At 50.5% G+C, this 20,852-nt stretch overlaps 8 protein-coding genes across 8 annotated transcripts; 5 read left to right on the top strand and 3 right to left on the bottom strand.

The window, feature by feature from the left end:
- Positions 1-150: 150 nt before the first annotated feature.
- Positions 151-975, top strand: N7471_004493 (monocarboxylate permease; the record flags this gene model as incomplete). The annotated part of the gene is made up of 3 exons (XM_057277212.1): positions 151-379; positions 444-713; positions 767-975. 3 exons carry the CDS (start codon positions 151-153, stop codon positions 973-975), a joined length of 708 nt encoding a protein of 235 aa, XP_057136822.1.
- Positions 976-3,348: 2,373 nt separating this feature from the next.
- Positions 3,349-6,865, top strand: hmg1 (HMG-CoA reductase; the record flags this gene model as incomplete). The annotated part of the gene is made up of 3 exons (XM_057277213.1): positions 3,349-3,684; positions 3,756-6,466; positions 6,529-6,865. 3 exons carry the CDS (start codon positions 3,349-3,351, stop codon positions 6,863-6,865), a joined length of 3,384 nt encoding a protein of 1,127 aa, XP_057136823.1.
- Positions 6,866-8,186: 1,321 nt separating this feature from the next.
- On the top strand, positions 8,187-10,897 carry N7471_004495 (putative cell polarity protein; the record flags this gene model as incomplete). Its single annotated transcript, XM_057277214.1, has 2 exons — positions 8,187-10,433; positions 10,493-10,897. 2 exons carry the CDS (start codon positions 8,187-8,189, stop codon positions 10,895-10,897), a joined length of 2,652 nt encoding a protein of 883 aa, XP_057136824.1.
- A 961-nt stretch (positions 10,898-11,858) lies between these two features.
- cyp4 (peptidyl-prolyl cis-trans isomerase) lies at positions 11,859-12,704 on the top strand (the record flags this gene model as incomplete). Its single annotated transcript, XM_057277215.1, has 4 exons — positions 11,859-11,916; positions 12,098-12,267; positions 12,340-12,446; positions 12,518-12,704. The coding sequence occupies 4 exons, from the start codon at positions 11,859-11,861 to the stop codon at positions 12,702-12,704; spliced, it is 522 nt and encodes a 173-aa protein (XP_057136825.1).
- A 796-nt stretch (positions 12,705-13,500) lies between these two features.
- On the bottom strand, positions 13,501-14,468 carry N7471_004497 (high-affinity Cu transporter CTR3; the record flags this gene model as incomplete). The annotated part of the gene is made up of 4 exons (XM_057277216.1): positions 13,501-13,537; positions 13,612-14,218; positions 14,271-14,301; positions 14,373-14,468. The coding sequence occupies 4 exons, from the start codon at positions 14,466-14,468 to the stop codon at positions 13,501-13,503; spliced, it is 771 nt and encodes a 256-aa protein (XP_057136826.1).
- Positions 14,469-14,826: 358 nt separating this feature from the next.
- N7471_004498 (exosome non-catalytic core subunit SKI6) lies at positions 14,827-15,734 on the bottom strand (the record flags this gene model as incomplete). The annotated part of the gene is made up of 2 exons (XM_057277217.1): positions 14,827-15,331; positions 15,442-15,734. The coding sequence occupies 2 exons, from the start codon at positions 15,732-15,734 to the stop codon at positions 14,827-14,829; spliced, it is 798 nt and encodes a 265-aa protein (XP_057136827.1).
- A 520-nt stretch (positions 15,735-16,254) lies between these two features.
- N7471_004499 (putative DNA excision repair protein (Rad26L)) lies at positions 16,255-19,375 on the top strand (the record flags this gene model as incomplete). Its single annotated transcript, XM_057277218.1, has 2 exons — positions 16,255-16,348; positions 16,398-19,375. The coding sequence occupies 2 exons, from the start codon at positions 16,255-16,257 to the stop codon at positions 19,373-19,375; spliced, it is 3,072 nt and encodes a 1,023-aa protein (XP_057136828.1).
- Positions 19,376-19,582: 207 nt separating this feature from the next.
- On the bottom strand, positions 19,583-20,452 carry ssuA (RNA polymerase II subunit A C-terminal domain phosphatase; the record flags this gene model as incomplete). The annotated part of the gene is made up of 1 exon (XM_057277219.1): positions 19,583-20,452. One exon carries the CDS (start codon positions 20,450-20,452, stop codon positions 19,583-19,585), a length of 870 nt encoding a protein of 289 aa, XP_057136829.1.
- Positions 20,453-20,852: the final 400 nt, after the last annotated feature.

Consider the following 20,852-nt stretch of genomic DNA (forward strand, 5'->3'; position numbering starts at 1 on the left):
GGGTTGGATCGGCTGGCCCGACTCTATTGCACGGATCTGGCTCAAAATGGCGGACAGGAAGTTATATTGCTTCAGACTGGGATTACCGAGAGCGATAATCTGCAGCAGCTGCTCCTGAATGTGTTCTAGGCTCCGGATCAAGGGCGCTCGATGGGCTTTGGCCATTTCATCCAGGGAATCGGCGACAAACAGGGGAGAAGATCCCAAGGGCAGCGTAGAAGCCTCGCCTTTCTGATCCTGGGCCTGCTGGTCATCGCCAAGGTCACCATCTCGTCCAGTTTCCCACATGCACCACGTCCGTTTTCTCTGATGCGCTATCTCAGACCGTTGCGGGAGCTCAGCTTCGGCATCCTGTGTGCGGCCAGTTTTTCCATATACTGTGCGTACAGCACATCTATACTGAGGGAAGACATATTGCATCACTAATGAATCGTTCCTTTCAGGGGGACTGTTCGTTCCCTTTGATTATATCGTCGTCGAAGCCATCCACTACGGCATGTCGTCGCACATGGCGTGGTCCTTAGTTCCAATTCTCAATGGCACCAGTTTCTTCGGTCGTACCGTGCCCAACTATATCGCGGACAAGGTCGGTCGCTTCAACGTGATGCTCGTCATGACCTCGTTATCGGCTATCCTGGTGTTAGCATTGTGGCTTCCTGCCCGAGGCAATGGCGAGCTCATCACCTTTACGGCCTTATTTGGCATCACCTCGGGTGCGATCATCGGCCTAGGACCCGCCCTGATTGTCTCCATCTCGCCAATAAAGAGTTGGGTTATCGGATGGGTACTATCTTGGCCTTTGCTGCGGTGGGAACCTTGACCAGTCCGCCTATTGGGGGCGCGATTGCCGCCGACACTGGGGGCAGCTACACCTATACGTGCGTCTTTTCAGGCATGAGCTTTGTTCTGGGTACCATCGGCCTTGCTGCTCTACGCGTGCGTCTTTCTGGATGGGGGCTTACTACGAAGATTTAAATGACGGGCGTAATTACTGAATTGGAATTGGAATGGAGGAATCAGGAACGGACTGCGGGACACGCAAAGGGGGGGGGGGATGTCGTGAGGACAAGTCATGGAATAATATACTTCCCTTATCCTGATTTTCTCGTTGAAAGAATATGTACAACATTGTTCAAAACCTACGCAAGCCCAACTATTCTCTATGGAGCACACTTTCCGACGGTGTTCGTGAACACGCGATAGATCTCATCGTGCACGCTTGACGATATGTTCAATACTCTGCTGATTTTTTTTCTTCCGACTTACCTACGCTTACACATTCCTTTGGTTTCGATCGTGTGGCTGTGCTAGACTTAGTCTAGTTTGCACGGTCCTCATGGTAGTTAGTGCTTCTCAAATCCATGAGCATATGTAGGCGCAACCTAATATTGCGCTCTCCTCACCCGATTGCGAACACGTTGATCAAAATACCCCAAACTAGGACAATGGAACGAGACGCAGACAATCTTTACACCAAGAGCATTGGTGATATCATCCCCGCTGTCGACATATCGGGAGATGTCACGCTTGATTGGCGGATGAGCAAGATGGAAACTATGAGATGAGATAGGAAAGATACACGCTAGATACGACCGTGAATACAATCTCCTTTAAGGCAATGGGGCAATCAAAATCACTCCGTATCTATGTTGTATAGCACCAACGAGGGCCGTGGAAGATACATGCGCAGTAAGCAGCCACTTGGGGGCCTGGAAGGTTGCCTAAGTACAGCCCCTCTTGGTGGGCGGACCTGTGGGCTTATATAATGCTTAGTGAGTGCCTTTCGGGCCCCTGGCTTAGGTACGGTGCCCAGTTGTACTCGACCGAAAAAGCAGGAGGTGAGCACTAACAAGGGGCAAGCCACCTAAGGCACCTAAGGCACCTAAGGCAGGGAGGTGAGAAGTTCTGCGATTCCCAGATTTACCGGAGTACTCGGGATTCACCGAACGATCTTATCTTTTTCTCCTTTTTCACTTGGCAAGCTCGGTTACCGAGTTTATTATGGATACATGGAGTCTGCACCGGGTGAATCCGAGAAGATGATTTGACTCAGGGTTATCGGATTTTTATCAGATTTCTCCGTAGCTCCACCGGGTGGATTCCATCTCACTGGCATGGGAGAAATTGGGTGGACTCTTTTCTGACATGGACTCGCAGATTGGATGCCTGTCTCTTTCGACTTTCCTCTTCAGACTAAGGGTAGTGTGGCTGACGTGGACGGAACAAAACCTCATTTGAACACATGGCTAAGTAACCCTGGATGAAGCGAGTGGAGTCTTTGCTGATCGTTCTCTCCCACATTCTGTTTTGTGTCACGTAAAGACGTCAAGATCAGAGAAATAAATATAAATGGAAGGATTTTCCCGAAAAGATTCAAGATAATTCGATTCACTACGTAGATTGTGCAACATAGCAAGGTTATATGCTGTATCCTATGACAATACATATGTATGTAGTTAAAGGATCGACATGCATCCAGGCGTAACAAAGATAAACAAATGGCCAGTGCATCCAATAGCTCCAGATTCTTTAGCCTGTACGTTGTACGAGGCACTCCGTACTCTGTACGGAGTACATGGGTTTAATTTGTGAAAATTTCTCGAAAAGGTCTGTACTGGACTTCACTTGATATATAAATATTCAAATATTCCTTAATATCGCTATCTTTAAGCCATTTACAAGATATGCAGGTTCTGTATGAAATATTGCAGCCTGGATTGATTGTAAGCCTAAAGATTATCCCTTAATGAATGTCAGCTTGACTTGAGGTTCCGGTTTATTATTGTTCTGCCGATTCTTCTTAACCCTCTATCACTATTTTACTACTCTTGTTTTTTCTTTGTTTCTCTTTTTTTATAAAATACCTTGAAAACATCAAGAAAGTAAATTACCTGGCATCAAACCCGATTCCCCACTGCTTGGTGGCTTGGCGACCCCCGTTTGTCGGCGATACTTAATTCCAGCGGTCTCGGGCAACTTATTATTTTACCTTCAGGGGTGCCCTTACTTTTTTCCCTTTACGACCTCCAATTCCAAGGGCTGTGCCTTGAGCTTCTCGACTTCTCCCCTCGGTACGTATTCTTTTGTCTGGATATTAGTGGCTTCAACTAAGAGAGAAAAAAAAAACAGCCCAGAACCCTGCCCAGTCCCTGAACACCGACTTGTGCAGCCCGCATGTGGTCGTAGAATTAGATCCTAATTCAAAGATTTCCCCTCCGGATTGGTTTTGGTGTAAAACACCATTCCACGACGGCTTTCCTCGCAGGTTCTGGTCCTTGCGGACCGTCTTAAAAACCCCATCAACGCCTTCAACAGACGTCCTCACCGCTTCCTTCGCGACTCGTCACCATGGCTACCTCGTTTATCTCTAAACGCCTTCGCTCAACCGAGGAAGAGCGCGAAACTCAACCCAGCTGGATCCGACGTCAGATTGTGTCAGGCCTCCAATCCGTCTCTCGCCGGGCCTGTGTGCACCCTATCCACACACTTGTGGTGATTGCTATTCTTGCTAGTACCACCTACGTGGGCCTTCTCGAAGGCAGCCTGCTTGATACTTCGAAAGACCCGCAAAGTGTCGCGGGACAGGTTGACGCCGATGCTCTTCTCCAGGGAAGCCGCAATCTGCGACTCGGAGAATCAACTTCGTGGAAGTGGCAGGCGGAAGACTCCTGGACTGACGCCAAGGTGAGCCAATTCCCCCCTGTTTTCTTCTTGGGCGCCGAGAAAGAAATACTGACTCAAAAATGAAATATTAGACCGAGAAGCCTGTTGCCCAGCACCTGGCTCTGACAACCCTCATCTTCCCTGATTCCACCAACTCTGATTCAACTGCCCCCGCAGCTGATGATGTCCCAATTCCTGCCAATATCTCCGCCAACTCCGTGCCGTACACCCCGAACCTCTTCTCGCAATTTACCCATGACGCTTCCCTGGTTTACACCGTGCCTTTTGACCAAGTCTCGGAACTTTTGAGAGCCGTGCAGGAGATCCCCACCCCATCCACGGATGAGGATGAGGAGGAATCTAAGAAATGGATCATGCGAGCTGCTCGTGGCCCGGCCTACGGATCCCGCAGAGCTGTAAAGCTCTGGATTGCAGATGCGTGGAATTCTTTTGTGGATCTGATCAAGCACGCGGAAACCATTGACATTGTTATTATGGCTCTTGGCTACCTCTCGATGCACCTGAGCTTTGTCTCACTTTTCTTCTCGATGCGACGATTGGGCTCCAACTTTTGGCTTGCGGCTACCGTGCTCCTTTCTGGTACTTTTGCATTCCTTTTTGGTCTACACGTGACCACTAGGCTTGGCGTGCCTATCAACCTCCTCTTGCTGTCCGAAGGTCTGCCATTTTTGGTTGTCACCATTGGCTTTGAGAAGCCGATTATGTTCACTCGGGCCGTTCTGAAAGCTTCTGTGGACAATCGCCGACCTCGCCCCGGTGCTGCCCCTCGCCCGCTGGCATCGAGCACACCGAGATCCATTCAGGACTCTATCGCAGCTGCGATCAAGGACCAAGGTTTCGAGATCGTTCAGCACTACTGTATTGAGATTGGTCTGTTGGCTTTGGGTGCGGCCTCTGGCGTTCAAGGTGGACTCCAGCAGTTCTGCTTCCTCGCGGCCTTGATCTTGTTCTTTGACTGCGTGCTTCTCTTCACCTTCTATACCACCATTCTCTGCATCAAGCTCGAGATCACTCGGATCAAGCGTCACGTGGCGCTACGCAAGGCCTTAGAAGAAGATGGCATTACCCACACTGTTGCCGAGAATGTCGCTTCTAGCAACGACTGGCCTAGCGCCGGATCTGGAGAGGCGGACACCAGCATCTTTGGTCGCAAGATCAAGTCGAGCAACGTGCGCCGCTTCAAGATTCTCATGGTTGGTGGTCTGATCTTGATTAATGTTGTGAACATGTCAGCCATTCCTTTCCGGAACACCGGCAACGGTGGCCTGCTGTCCCGTTTCTCCAGCGTCCTGTCTCCTACCCCCATTGATCCTTTCAAGGTCGCAGAGAATGGCCTGGACACTGTGTATGTGGCTGCCAAGAGCCAGAAGCAGGAGACTATTGTTACCATCCTTTCGCCGATCAAGTACAAGCTGGAGTACCCCTCGGTTCACTACGCAGCCCCTACCGAATCTGGTTCGTTTGATATCGAGTACACCGATCAGTTCTTGGATGCCGTGGGTGGCAAGGTTCTCGAAAGTCTGCTCAAGAGCGTTGAAGACCCTATCATCAGCAAGTGGATCATCGCCGCTTTGACTCTCAGCATCATCCTTAACGGCTATCTTTTCAATGCTGCCCGTTGGAGTATCAAGGACCCTGAGACTACCGCCGTTCCCGCGGAGCCTGTGGTCGCACCGAAGGTCTACCCCAAGTTTGCACCAAATGAACAACAGTCAACCAGAACTCCCGAAGAATGCGAGGCTCTGCTCAAGGAAAAGCGTGCGCCTATACTTACCGATGAGGAACTGATCGAACTTTCCCTTCGAGGAAAGCTTCCAGGTTACGCGCTGGAGAAGTCCATGGAGGATGAGAACTTGATGAGCCGTGTTGATGCCTTTACTCGTGCTGTGAAGATCCGCAGATCTGTGGTCTCCCGGACTCCTACTACCTCTGCTATCACTTCCGTTTTGGAAGACTCCAAGCTCCCCTACGAGAATTACAACTATGGTCTTGTCCACGGTGCTTGCTGTGAAAACGTTATTGGTTACTTGCCCCTTCCTGTTGGTGTCGCTGGTCCTATCAACATCGATGGGCAAAACTACTTCATCCCCATGGCCACTACCGAAGGTGTCTTGGTGGCTAGTACGAGCCGTGGCTCCAAGGCAATCAACGCCGGTGGCGGTGCAGTGACTGTTCTGACCGGTGATGGTATGACTCGTGGTCCTTGTGTAACTTTCCCAACCTTGGCCCGCGCTGCCGCTGCTAAGGTTTGGATTGATTCGGAAGAAGGCCGGAGTATCATGACCGTAGCTTTCAACTCGACCAGTCGCTTTGCCCGTCTCCAGAGTATCAAGACTGCTCTTGCCGGAACCTACCTGTACATCCGCTTCAAGACTACCACTGGTGATGCCATGGGTATGAACATGATCTCCAAGGGCTGTGAGAAGGCGCTGGACGTTATGCACAAGGAGTGCGGCTTCGAGGACATGTCCATCATCTCGCTTTCCGGTAACTTCTGCACAGATAAGAAGTCCGCTGCCATCAACTGGACCGATGGCCGTGGTAAGTCCGTCGTGGCAGAGGCCATCATTCCTGGTGATATTGTCAAGAGTGTGCTCAAGAGCGACGTCGACGCACTGGTTGAGCTGAACGTCAGCAAGAACTTGATCGGAAGTGCGATGGCGGGCAGCTTGGGTGGCTTCAACGCTCATGCTTCTAACATCGTGTCTGCCATTTTCCTGGCCACCGGTCAGGATCCTGCCCAGAACGTTGAGAGCAGCAGCTGTATCACAACCATGAAGAAGTAAGCTTTCCTCATCCACCACTTTTTGATATTTTAGATGCTAATAAGAATTTCCCAAACAGCAACAATGGCAACCTCCAGATCGCCGTGTCTATGCCTTCTATTGAGGTGGGCACCATTGGCGGTGGTACTATCCTTGAAGCCCAAGGCGCTATGCTGGACCTCCTGGGTGTCCGCGGCGCTCACTCGACCTCTCCCGGCGAAAACGCGCGCCAGTTGTCTCGTATCATTGCTGCCTCCGTTCTCGCCGGTGAGCTCAGTCTCTGCTCTGCGCTCGCCGCCGGTCATCTCGTCAAGGCACACATGGCCCACAACCGTAGCGCAGCCCCCACACGGTCCTCAACCCCCGTGTCTTCTGCCGTCAGCGCCACCCGTGGCCTTTCCATGACCTCCAAATAAACGATGACATGACCAGCTCCTACTGGCCCGCAAATGTGGGCCAATGTAAATGTGTGACTACGGCCCATGATTCTCCCGATACCATTCACTTTCCATGCAGACCCTGTGGCGCACCCATCGCCTTGTTTTTGCCTCTGCATAATAATGGGAGATCCTCTCAACTGACAGGGAAAATGTCACTTACCGACGCTATCCGGTCTCCGGACAGGCCGGTATTGAGGAATTATTCCATGCTGGTGGATCGGTAAGATCCAAATGAGGCCTATTAATGGCATCCCCCTCGGGAGCCCTAGAACCAACGCTTCAAAGCATCCATGCGGTTATTGAAGCTGTTCTACATTGTGTACTTAGTTTCGGGGTTTTTTTTTACACTTCCCATAGATATGACCGAAAGAATTTATTTGTTTTCAAGCCTCAGGTCTCAAATAATACAAGGTGGGACTGCCGGGTACAAAAGTATACGGTGTGCATAATTATGGGGCAGGTAAGGGCCTAGAATTGTCAACTCCTGAGTCCTTTTTGGGGGGATGCTTCTATTTTTTTAATATACGGAGTACAAGGTAGATATTTCAGGGTAAGTTTCTGGATATTATATTATTTAGCATGTTTATTTATATATATTTATATATGTAGTTAACTTCTTCTACAAGAGAGTACATACATTGTAGTGCACATGTGTAATATGCCCCTTGGGAATTAACCCCCTGGCCCGTGTCCTTGGCAAGGGAGAGGTGTATCGAATACAAGTACCGTATAGCCAACTTTCCTGCCTAACTATTGATCTTGTTATTGACAAGCTTTAGGGGAACGATGTTCTAGTATGCAGAGAGCCAAGTAAAAAAAAAAAAAAATACATGAAAAAAAGAAAGAAAAATAAGGCCCATCAGATTTGAAATCGTATCCTCACGCAATAAACCCCTGTAGATGCATACATGTGCAAATGCTGTACGGAGTAAGGAACTTGAAGTAACTGACGGGTATTGCCGTAAGGGAACTCCGGAGAGTTCAACTACACTAAAACCACTCACGCACTTTCGATTTGTCCCTTTTCCCCCATATCAGTCCAGTCCTTCACTCCTTCGGATCTGGTACTTTCGCTATTCTCATTCTTCGACTAATCACGACCTCGTGGCGAATCACGACTCCTCACCTCCGGCTCCATTGTCTCAGATTGGCACCTTAGTGGAGAAATACGGGGGAATTGTTTTTGCCGTGACGAAGTGAATGCCTTTATCGATTATCCGTGACAGCTTGCCCTTCGGACAGTGAGGTTGAATATTCATTGGTGGAGAAGTCGGAACACCCCCAGTTTGACCCTGATATGAATGGGGGTTCGGGAGCCATGTCGCCTGTCTCTGTCGATGGTAGCGAATGGTCGGGACTAAATCAGTATGGAAAGTCGGACTCACCATTCTCACCAACATTCCCATCATCGCGAGCCAACCTAGCCACACCTCCGACCTCCGGCTCCCCGAGCGCACCCCTAAGTCCCAGTGGGCCACCTCCTTCGCTGTCACCCTCCAACCGGAGCGGCAACCCATCCCCACCCAGTTCGGTCGCTGCAAGATCTAGTTCCGGAACACTAGGAGAAGGACCGCGCGATGGAAGACGGTACCGTCAGATGGAGGAGATCCTGGGCCAGCACTATGTGATCCTGAAAAGATTCCTGAATGGCACAGCCCGCGACGACCGTGGCAAGTCGAATAAAGCCCGGGACAAACTACTGCGGCTATCGCCAACCCAGTTCCACGAACTTTCCACCGATGTTTACGACGAATTGATCCGGCGGCAGCAGGCCTCGCCGCCTCCCGGACGGCCACCTCGTCCAGACGTGCCTCCTTACCTCCCCGCTCGCAACGACTTCCACGAAAAGCGAAACCATGCCCGCCAAAAGCTTGCTGCGCTCCACCACGTGCGTTTCCGAGATCTGGCGACCGATGTCTTCTGTGAGCTGGAGCGTCGCTTCCCACATTTCACCAGCCGAGAATACCGCGCCCGGCCGCCTCCCAATATGGGCCCTCCCAGCGCTCGTACCTCGCAGTCTTCTCGGGGACCCCCTTCGCGTATGGGACGAGGGTACCCGTCTGGCGGTCCCCCAGGCAGTCCGTTCCCTCCGCGTACTGGCTCTCTTGGAGGCCCACCGAGTATGAATGGCGATGGGCCGTTTCCTCGTTCTTTCCAGAGCAATACGATGGTTCCGAATAAAAGTACGATGGTTGAGGATAGCGATGATATGGGACCAGAGGATGAGGATGATGCTCGGAGCGATGCGTTCGCTCTAGATGCTGTTTTGAGCCGACGGGGTACTACAACGACCTTGGGTGACAGTGAGCGGAGACTGTTACTGGAGAGCCAGACACAAGTATCGGTTCTCCAAGACAAGATTGAAAAGTTGGAAGAATTGGTCCGCTCCAAGGATGAGGAGTTGGCCCAGTCATCACAAGATGCAGATTCCTCCGGGATCAGTCATAACGAGCGCCAGGAGTGGGACGACTTACGACACGACCTTGAGAGCAAGGTATCAAAAGCCGAGGATCTCAACAGCTCGCTTCAGCTAGAGCTTGAGCGGGTTAGAACCGAGCACGAGACTATGGAACGGGATCTTCGCAGCCAGCTCAATGACTCTTCCCGGGGTGTTGATGATGCGGGTCTACAAGCGCGCTATGTTGATCTAGAGACTCAGCACCAGAACTTACAAGCAGAGTTGCAGCAGCAGAAACAAGTGACTGATGAGGTCCGCCGCGAGGCATCGACTTTCCTCATGGAAATGAAGACCCTTTCAGCCGAGAGTCACTCCAATTGGGAGCGCGAAGAGCAGCTCTCGAACGAGGTCCACAGACTCGAGGCAGATGCCAACGAATGGAAAAACCGCTACGCCAAGGTCAAGGCGCAGCTGCGTCATCTTCGCACGTCATCCGGTGGTTTCGCCGACTCGCGGCCCGACGCAAGTCTTGTTGCCAAAGAGCATGAGTTGATGCAAGCCGACGGACTGGTCAAGGATATCCACGTTACTAAGTTCCAGGTGTCCGTGGATGAGCTCCTGCGAGTTGCGCGTTTCGAGGACTCGCATGTGGTGCTCCAACAGATCAAGATGGTCATTGTAACAGTCCGCCATATTCTCCAGGACGTGGAATATTCCCCGATCCCGGTGGATGGGTCGGCTGCTCTACGCGTAAAGGTCAAGGGCCAGGTGTCTACGACAGCAAACAACATGATCACCGCCACTCGCAACTTTGCGAACTCTAGTGGTCTGTCTCCGGTGTCACTCCTTGATGCAGCGGCCTCCCATCTTTGCACAGCTATTGTTGACCTCATACGGGTGGTGAAGATCCAGGCATCGCCTGTAGATGAGCTGGAGGATGAAGATTATGAGGCGGATGTATCTCAGGAGCAATTCCCTGACTATTTTGATACATCTGCCAGTCAAAAGCGGATGAGCAATAACTCTATCTACAGTGCTATGAGTCGTCCGGATGACTCTCAGTACCCTGCGCAGAATGGTGTGACCAATGACCTCAACCATGGCTGGGGGCATGTACAGGAAGATCACGAGGTGTTGGAACTTAAGGTAAGTCGATCCGAGAACGATAATATCGCAACGAATGATTTGCTGACGGGTAATCCTAGCTCTATGTCGAGGACCAGACGGATGGCATGGTACAACAAATTCAGGCTTTGGTGGCCAGTATCCGAGCCGAGGACAATCTGCATACTGTCCAGACGCATGTCTCTGCCATTTCAAACGTTGTTGTGAATGTGATTTCCGCTACAGAGCACCTGATACGCGAACGCAGCGGAGACATCTCTTTGCGGCAGACGTCTGAACCGGTTATCGCGGCATTGGACCAGTGCCGTGGCCGGTTGGCGGCCACTGCTGGTGAGGGTGAAGACGCCACCACCCCCGAGCAACTCCGTGAGCTCACGAACAAACTGCCTCCCATTGCATTTGAGATTGCGCGGCAGACCAAAGACCTTGTTCAGCGCCTCGAGGACACATCGGTAGTTGCTGACGAGGAAGATGACTTCCGGTGATGAGCTTGATCTGAGGCATTGTTTCTCATGACACGAACTTGAAGCTACCCATTTTGTTTTTCTTTCCCCTCGAATTCTTCCTTATATTCCTTTCTCTTTGCACCTTGCTTTTCAGCGACTATTCATCTATGGCAACGAGTGGACGATGTCGAAACGATGCCCCGACATATGTGGCATTTATAGAGTTTCTTTCCCTCCGTCACTTTTCTTTCTTCCACATTTTCCTATTCTTTGTATTTTATTTTAGCCCCGTTCTATTGTTCATCTAGGTTTTTCGGCCTGATTTCATGTTGTTTGGTCCTTTTTTTTTTTTTTTTATCTCACGACCGCTTGCTGGTGTCGGGCTGTTATTTCCTTACATTTTGGATGCATACGGGTGAAATGAAAGTACTCCGTATATCTTCAGCTCTATGACTATCAATAAATCAACGCAAGTTTACCCCTTTAAAGATGCATATCTTCTCGTAGCCAAGAATCTAGTTCGGAAGGGATATCCCGGAAGCAATTACATAATCCCGGGGCTCTAGACGCTTTTTGGCATTGAGCTTCGGTTTTTCCCTTCTTTCTACTTCTTTTAATTCGCATTCCTCATCAATCTATATCCTTTGTAAGTGAGCTTGGTCCCTTGTCATGTGAATGCTAGAGTGCATTTCCACTTTGCTTCAGACTCTTCCAGCGACATCATTAGGCAACAAAAGCAATCATGTTTTCCCCCTGGAGAGTCTGGAGAAGCTCCAAAGTGGAGCCTCAGGCAGAAAGTGCAGAAGTGGTCTTTAGGTGAACCTCAACAAGCTAACCCCAAAGTAGCCCGGCACCCGAGTTCACCCGCTCCGCCCTGCCCCTCACCATGTTCTGCCGACTCAGGTCAATAACCCCACCTTCTTCCCTCTTCTCTTCTTCTCTCTTCAATTGCACTTCTTTCCACCCCGCTGCCCGATCTTTCGCTTCATCAACCGCCGCTATGTCCAACACTACCGCTTTCTTCGAGGTCCAGTACGCCCCTGCTGGCTCCTCTACCCGTAAGTTCTTCCATCAACTCTGTTATTCTCATTTCTGGCGGGGCAGAGAGTTTTTGCCTCCCCGCCCCAGTCTTACCTTGCTGCCTCCGACCTCCAGCTCTCAATCCTAGTATTAAAGCTTGGCAATTTCACATCGTGCTACATTAATTGGAATTGAAATTGATGCTAATTCCCTCATTAGCCAAGATTGGCCGCATCAACTTCAACCTCTACGCCAAAGAGGTCCCCAAGACCGCCAAGAACTTCGCTGAGCTTTGCAACGCCGAGCAGGGTCAGGGCTACAAGGGCTCTTCCTTCCACCGTGTTATCCCCCAGTTCATGCTCCAGGGTGGTGACTTCACCCGTGGCAACGTGAGTGTTTCTTTTTCTAATCCTCATAGTCGCTGCAATGCTCGGTATCTGACTTTGATGTTACTGGAATAGGGTACCGGTGGCCGCTCCATCTACGGTGAGAAGTTCCCCGATGAGAACTTCGTCCACAAGCACACCCGCCCTGGTCTCTTGTCCATGGCCAACGCTGGCCCCAACACGTAAGTCTCAGTTCATTATCCCAGCTGCTCCACATACATAGCCATACTAAACACCCCCCTCTTTTTTACAGCAACGGCTCCCAGTTCTTCATCACCACCGTTGTCACCTCGTGGCTCGATGGCAAGCACGTCGTCTTCGGCGAGGTCGCTGATGCCGAGTCCATGAACATTGTCAAGGAGATTGAGTCTCTCGGTTCCTCCTCCGGCTCCATCCGCTCCGCTGTCAAGCCCACCATCGTCAACTGCGGTGGCAACTAAAAAGCTCATTCTGGAGATTTAGTTGGGTGTTGGGAGGATGAATGTCTTTCTTTTCGTCATGAGCTTCTTTCCCAACGCTCCAGTGTGGCGTGGGACTAGCATAGGTGGCTTTCCCTTTTGCGCCTTGTAATCTAAAGTTTCTACCAAGCTAGCTCATACATGCCTATCTGTCGTGGGGATTTAATGTTCAATTTGTGAATTAGTAGTCTTGTAAGAACGAGTATCACTTTTGCAAGATAAGAGGCGCAAAGTAAAAGTTCCTGAAACCTACATCTCAATCTATGCATATTTCAAGCTAATCCACCGCAAAGCACGAAATTGATCATCAAAATTATCTTATTACAAGTCCTCTCCTTTCTTTTCCCAGCAGAGAACTCCAGGTATCCATGTCTGCGGCTAACTACATCACCTTACCCCGCGTGGGACGGCAGGTTTTTTTTCTTAGTGGAAAAGGTTTCCGCCTCCACTTCCGATGGAAGTTTTATGATATTAATAATGTTGATTCTATGCATGCTCTACTTTTAAGTCTGTTCCATTTATTATTAGAGGGCAATTGAGTAGAGAGTAATGGAATGAGAAGAGAGGGTTCATACGTCATGGCATTATGGGTGAGAGGCATATGCACCCGAAACAAGGAACAATAAATCTGGATACATGAAAGTGCATATTGCCGTCTGCCTTTTCGAGGAAGAGAAAACAAATACCGGGATATCAAATGGATCTAGAAATGCTGGAGTAGAATCAAATAAATCGAACATGAAGTCGAGACAAAACAACACCATGCACAGACACTTGTTTAACCGCAGCACTTAGTGACAGACGTAGCATCGAACCTGAAAAACAAGGCATGTTAGCACAAACACAAATGAAAGGTAGTAGTTAATATAAGCTGGACGAAACAACTTACTCCTGAGTCAAGTTCACCGGCTCCCAGGAGAAGATAAACGCGCCCAAGAAAGCACCAATAAAGATACAGATGATGATGTATCCATTGAAGTACATGGCAAGCAGCATGATGATATACGCAACAGCAAACTGCGCCATATGTAGCAGAGAGCGCACAGAATGTTCAACAATCGACGGACGATACGGGGCAAGCATAGCTTCCTGTCTCTCGATGCGCTGGACGCCGACATCCCGCAGGGCATTAGCGGGCGCAGCAGCAGCAGATACAGAAGCCTGCTTCTTCGAAGCGCCGTTCTGGGGAGAACTCGGCAGAGGAGTGATGAGGTCGTCGTCTGCACTAAAGTCGGGCTCTGCGTTGCCGCCGCAGCAGTTGGCTGGCTTGGTAGTGTCTCCTTCTTCGCTTCGCAGGGGAACATGGGAGATGGATTGAGCGGTGGAAGAGCCCGACATGTAGAGTCTTCGAAGACGGGCTCGACGCACTATGAATGAGTCGTATTCTCGGCCCAGACGGCGGAGGAGCTCAAGGCTCAGTACGAGGCAGATCACTCCAATGCATGAGCCGGCAAACATGCCGCGCGATTTTATGTGCCATGATTCAGCGAGGAAGCCTGAGGGCTGGTTAGCTGTGGGTTTGTATAGAGGGGTTGGAGGGCTGCGTACATGCGTCGACTGTGTACCAGTTCCAGAGCATCTGATCATAACTGTGAGTAAGCTTGAGTCCGGTGTATCGAGTAGTGAATCTGGGATTGATATTAGACGGACCGAGATTTTGCAGCTATTTCCCATGTCCATTCCGCTCATGTCCATTCCGGTGGAGCTGGCCATGGCTGCCGAGCCTGTTGAAGTGGCCGTTGACATGGTCATCCCGTGCATATCCATGATCGACTGTTGACTGGGGACCTTAGGAGCACCGAATCGAGATAATGTTGTGTTGATCAAGTCGAAATCAAAACAGAAAGTAGTACAAAATATATAAACAAAGGAAAATAGAGAATAGAAGAGAGCAAGCTCTTCCATCATATGATTCTGCCCTAATGGGAGCAATATGAGCACATTTATAGATTTGGCCCTAAAAACTTAGCGGCGAGGTAGTTTGAGCAAATTCTCGGATTGACCGTAACTGGTAACATTAAACGTAAGACAAGGGTATCAACTTGAACAATTCTCCCATTTGAATCTCCTTTTTGGTTTTCTTTTTTCTTTTTCTTTTTCTGCGTCACCCCCGGGATCCTTTGATGACACCTTCCAATAACTCGCGGATCTGACTGCACCCATCAATCCCGACCGCCAACATTGTCTCAAGGTACGTAGCGTGCACCTTAGACTCCATAGTAAGCACACACACCTTCATTGCCTCTTCGTCTTCATCCATATTGTTCTCGCCAACGGGCACCGCCGTCGTCGTCGCCACAGTGAGCGAAGGCAGTTCCTGTTCTTCCGGAAGCGACAGATCCAGCAGCGGGTCAAGCTCGTCGTGTCGCGGGTCACGCGGTGTAGAGGCACTACCGCTCATACCGGAAGTACAGCCAGTGAGTAGTCCCGGCATGGGGATTCCAGCGTCCACGAGCGCTAGGGTACAGGCGTTGATTGCCGCGGCGAGCAATGAGCCATCGGCTGAGAGAACAGAGACATGGATGCTGATTGTGCTGTGAGGATAAAGGTAGGTGTGGAGGTGAGACTGGAAGGCTGAGCGGAGGGTTGTAGCGATTCGCGATGATTGTCTGTAGTCCCCGGAGATTAGCATCGGCTGTATCTATATCTAGTCTGCTGTCCCTGTAACTTTCTCCCTATGGTAGGAGAAGGCAATGGGAAAGCGTATGAGGGTACATACCTGTCACTTCCACCGGCTCTCCGCTTGCGATCTACGCCGGCAAATCCGGCGACGTTGACATCCACTTCCACGACTGCGTGGCCACTTCCTGCAGCTCCACCATCTCCTCGACGACCCTCGGCAGGGCCGTGGACAGAGCACATGATTGATGTGTTGCCCATGGACAGATATGAAGAGCCAGAGCTGGCGGGGTTGGTTGAGATCTGGGCTTGGAGCAGGCGTAGTTCGTTCCAGCGGCGGCCGTCAAGGCGCAGCCGCGTCAGGGGATATGTCGTCGAGGTGTCCAGCGGCATCTTTGCGGATTGAGTTTCTGATAAGGACGAGAGTTGTTTTGAGCGAAAAGAGGGTATGGCAAGCAGGAAGTCAAGCTTTATTTTGTGTCCTCTGTGGGCTTAGGTCAGTCAGGTGTGTCTTGATTGAGCAATGACGGAGGTAGAATATTGTTCTCGACTTACGTTGACTTTATCGCATATGCAAAGAATCGAATGCCAAACCAATGAGAGCATCTTTTTTTCTGGTTCCCTTGCACGTGACCCCGGTGGAACAAATCTATGAACAGTTTCTACCACTTCTTTAAAACACTCAGGAGATATAAGCAGAGACTCAACTCTTTCTGAGATGGAAAAAAAAACAGAGCACCAAAATCAATGTTAAAGGATATTCAATTGAAGCTTTCTTGATCGAACAGATTCAACTTCGTTTTGTGGCCGTTATCGCCAGCCGTAGTTGACGTTGTGTCGCGACAGTCTGGTACTCCCACTTCGACTTACGCTCTGCCACCCCTTGAGGTCTGATTTCAGAAATGCAGAGAACATGGCTGATAACGAGGACACTGAGGAGGTCATCAACATCGATTCAGATGATGACGACTTGGAGGTGACACGCTATGCCACTCCGACCGCTAGCAGTATGACATCTCTCCGACGCATTTGACAGACAGCTCACATTCTCTCAAGACAGGTTTTCTGGTGTGAAACATGGGACTGCTACACCGATTAAACCTGGATCGCCACGCACTCTTCTTTCTGGGTCATCAAGCGCCGTAAAGATCCAGCCCGTGGACAGCGACGAGGAGGACGCGAACGATGGCGAACTAGCGTACAAGAAGTTTAAGGAGCGCAAATCCCTTAAGCGCAAACAAGACGCTGCCGCAACTCGCAAAGCTAAAATGCCAAGGGGAGATCCAATCGTTGGCCGAGTAAAACAAGAGCGACCAACGCCTCTGCCTAAGCGGCCGTTAAAACAATGGGGCGAGGTATCTTCAGAGAATGAGCTGATGGAGAATACGTTGCCTGGATACCTCAAAACCCGCCGCAGCCAATTCGACCGAAAACATAAGCTCCTGAAAGATCATGGACTGAAGCTACCACCCACCTACGAGGATGTGGATTTCTCAGATGATGAACGGCTCGAAGAGCTGCAGGAAAGACCTGCCTTTCCGGAGAATACCCGAAAGCAGGATTACAAGGACATCGAACTTCCATATTCCATGGGCATTATTCCCGCCCCGATCGCCCAGTGGTTGCGGCAGTATCAAGTGGAGGGAGTCGCCTTTCTCCACGAGCTGTTTGTATACCAAAAGGGCGGTGTCCTAGGAGACGACATGGGTCTCGGAAAAACCATTCAGGTGATTGCTTTCTTGACCGTTGCCTATGGAAAGACAGGTGACGAACGGGACGCAAAGCGCATGCGAAAGATGCGCAGATCCGATGACAGTGCTTGGTATCCACGCACGCTCATCGTGTGTCCGGGAACCCTTATCGCAAACTGGAGGGCCGAGTTTGCGCGCTGGGGGTGGTGGCATGTTGATAGCTACCACGGGGAGAACAAGGACCTTGCCCTCGATGCGGCGAAGTCAGGGAGGGTGGAAATCCTGATTACAACCTACACCACTTACATGAACAACAAAGACGCTGTCAATATGATTGAATGGGACTGCGTGATCGCAGACGAGTGCCACAAGATCAAGGAGCGCAAGTCGGGGACCACCCAGTCTATGAACGAAATCAATGCGTTATGTCGGATAGGGCTCACCGGCACGGCCATCCAGAACAAATATGAAGAGTTATGGACCCTTCTCAACTGGACGAACCCCGGTGCTCTGGGTCCGGTAAGCACCTGGAAGGCACAAATATCGGAGCCACTGAAGATCGGACAATCGCATGATGCCACCCTGAGCGAGCTCAGCAGAGCACGGAGAACAGCCAAAAAGCTGGTTGAGAACTTACTTCCACAATTTTTCATCAGGAGGATGAAGTCTTTGATCGCGGATCAGCTGCCCAAAAAGATCGATCGAGTCGTCTTCTGTCCTCTGACCGAGACACAAGCCGAGGCCTACGAGAATTTCCTTGACAGTGACATTGTCGATTATATCAAGGCATCTACAGAACCATGCGATTGTCGATCGGGCAAGAAGGCCGGCTGGTGTTGTCGCTGCCTTATTCCCGATAGGGACCCTCCAAACTGGCAATCTTATGTGTTCCCTGCTATCAATGTGCTCCAAAAGCTCAGCAATCATCTGGCGATCCTGATCCCGCAAGGAACAGACCCAAAGGAGAAGCAGGAAAAAGATAGAGATTATCTGGAACTTGCGCTGCCTGAACAATGGGAAGATCTTTATCGCTCGCGCGACTCGATCGTGAACTACGCAAACCCTGAGTTTTGCGGAAAGTGGAAGGTTCTACGGAAACTACTTAAGTGGTGGCATTCGAATGGAGACAAAGTTCTTATATTCTCGCATAGCGTGCGTCTTCTCAAGATGCTGCAAATGCTGTTCCATCACACTAGCTACAACGTCAGCTACCTGGATGGGTCTATGAGTTTACAAGACCGTGCAAAAGCTGTAGACGAGTTCAATGCCGACTCTCGACAGTTTGTTTTCCTAATATCAACCAAGGCTGGTGGTGTTGGGTTGAACATCACCTCAGCCAACAAAGTGGTAGTCGTTGATCCAAACTGGAACCCATCCTACGACTTGCAGGCCCAGGACCGAGCCTACCGCATAGGACAACTTCGCGACGTGGAAGTCTTCCGGCTTATTTCTGCCGGCACGATCGAAGAGATCGTCTATGCTCGACAGATCTACAAGCAGCAACAGGCAAGCATTGGATACAACGCAAGTTCCGAGCGTCGGTACTTCAAAGGCGTCCAAGAAAAGAAAGACCAAAAGGGTGAGATCTTTGGTCTGAAGAATTTCTTCGGGTACCAGAACACGAACATCGTTCTGCGCGACATCGTCAACAGAACAAATGTCGCTGAAAGCCGTGCGGGTGTACAGGTCGTCGACATTGATCTCAAAGCAGAAGATGAAGGTTACGACTACACCGATCGACCAATGAAATCCGAAGATGAGGCAATGAGCCAACTCGCGGCGATGATCTGCGGCGATGACGATGAAAAAGACCACAAGCCTTCAGCCAGTCTTCCAACACCGCATAAACACGACCCCGTTCAAGCGATTCTCGCAAGCGCAAGCGTGGAATACACCCACCTCAACAATGAAGTGATTGGTTCCTCGCGTGTCGAGGAAGACCTCAGTCGTCGTGCTGAGCTGGCTCCAAATGACACGACAGGTGACCGTCAGGTCTTCATGTCCTCGCAGCCTTTCTCTCAGCCGGCGGAGGAACCTATGCGATTCAAGTATCATCCTCCGGAGGACGTCATACGTCGCCAGTTCTGCAGTATGGCGCGGCGGTTTGGGTACGCTGATGCTACGGAGTTTGCGCTCGTTGTTGAGGGTATGACCCAGGCGCAGCGGCGAGCTTGTCTTGACCAGTGGTACCGAGAGAGGAGAGAGGTACTACTTTCTGCGGATTCAAACACTTCTAAGGAAGAGTGGATCAAAGACGAAAAGGTTCCTAAGGAGGAGGTGGATGTTGAAGATGAATGGATCAAAAATGAGAAGGGCCCCAAGAAGGAGAGTCCGGGTCTTTGAGTGGTTTTACTTTTGTTGCTATTCCTTATTGCTCGATACCCCTTTCTAGTTGTATAACATCCATTGAATGCGATATTTGATCACACCCGCTAAAAATAGTTCATCTGGATAATATGGAACCTTCAAATCATTGGTATTAAACCATTCTCTTAGGATGGCTGTAGGTAAATAGATATCCATGCGAAGATGGCAACATAAGCAGGGGAACTAAAGCCAAGCCAAAGTCCACAGTGCCGGTAAATTGGGATATCGTTCTTGCCAATCCGCCAATATCTCAGGGACCTTCTCATCGAAGCTCTGGCGCGCAGGACCAGTCCCGTTTTCCCAGCCTTCAGAGCCATGAACACGATGCTCAGCAACAGCAGCCTCATTCAGACGATTGGCCAGATCAAGAATCGCCTTTCCACCAGTCAAAGCCTCTTCATGGTTATCCTTGATATCGACATTAAAGACATGGACGGGGTAATTGAGCGCGGTGCCCTTATTCATCAGATCATCGACAACAGCATCCCAGCAGCGCTCCTCGCAGGTGATGATGATATCCACGACGCCGCCCTCCGTTCCAACCGCACCCTTGTCACCCTTGGAGAGGTGGTCGATGCGCGGGACGCCAGGCACCCAGTCCTGGAACCGCTCGGGCCCCCACTTCAGCTGGCGGTTGCGGTCGAGCATGTTCAGGATGCCGTTGCCGCGGTACAGACGTTCGTCTTTGCCCGAGAGCTCCTCGTACATCTGGTTGTAGGAGGTTGTGTTGAAGCTGTACACGTTTGGTTGGGTGATTGATGGGCCGGGGAGACGGACGAGGGAGCCTGTGCCGAAGGATATCACGGGGAAGGCTGTTGGGGCGCCGGAGAGCTGGAGGTGAGCTTCCATTGAGCGGTTGTTGTTTGAGGCGCAGACTGTGCAGAACTTGAGCTTGTACGACTCTGTGGCTGCGCTGGCCGGGTTGGTTGTTTCTAGGGCTTGGATTGCTGAGGCCATGTCGGCTTGTGTGGGTGTCTCTGGTGGTGGAGGGGGAGGGGGAGGAGGTTGGGGAGTTGAGGTCCCCGAGTTTGTTCGGCGGGGATCATATGCCATTTTGAGAGGAGACTATGGAGATGATAATAAAGAGACTAAGGGGTTGTTGTTTCTAGGTATTTTGGGAGCCGATGATCATGGGGGTTTCTTGAGTTTACAATATTCTGTTGACTATCAGAGGCAGTTAGCGACTGATTTGAAATTTGTTTCTTTTGTGACGTGAGATGTGAAAACACAAGTTCAGAAAAAAAGCGTATATGAATTTATCCGCATAGCAAAAGCTCAGACAGCTCCAATAATATATTCATCAGGTTGAGGGAAGGAGAAGGTAACACAACACACATACCTTGCAGTTATCACTCATTATCCAGTTCAAATCATTATGGGGCCGTAGCCCTGGGGGAGGAGAGAAGAGCAAGTTTGGTGAAAGTTGAAAAGCTTCGATTTTAGTGTCCCGGCT

This window comes from Penicillium samsonianum (genome assembly GCF_028829775.1).
Source record: "Penicillium samsonianum strain IBT 33392 chromosome Unknown utg000003l_segment0_segment0, whole genome shotgun sequence".
NCBI lineage: Eukaryota > Fungi > Ascomycota > Eurotiomycetes > Eurotiales > Aspergillaceae > Penicillium > Penicillium samsonianum.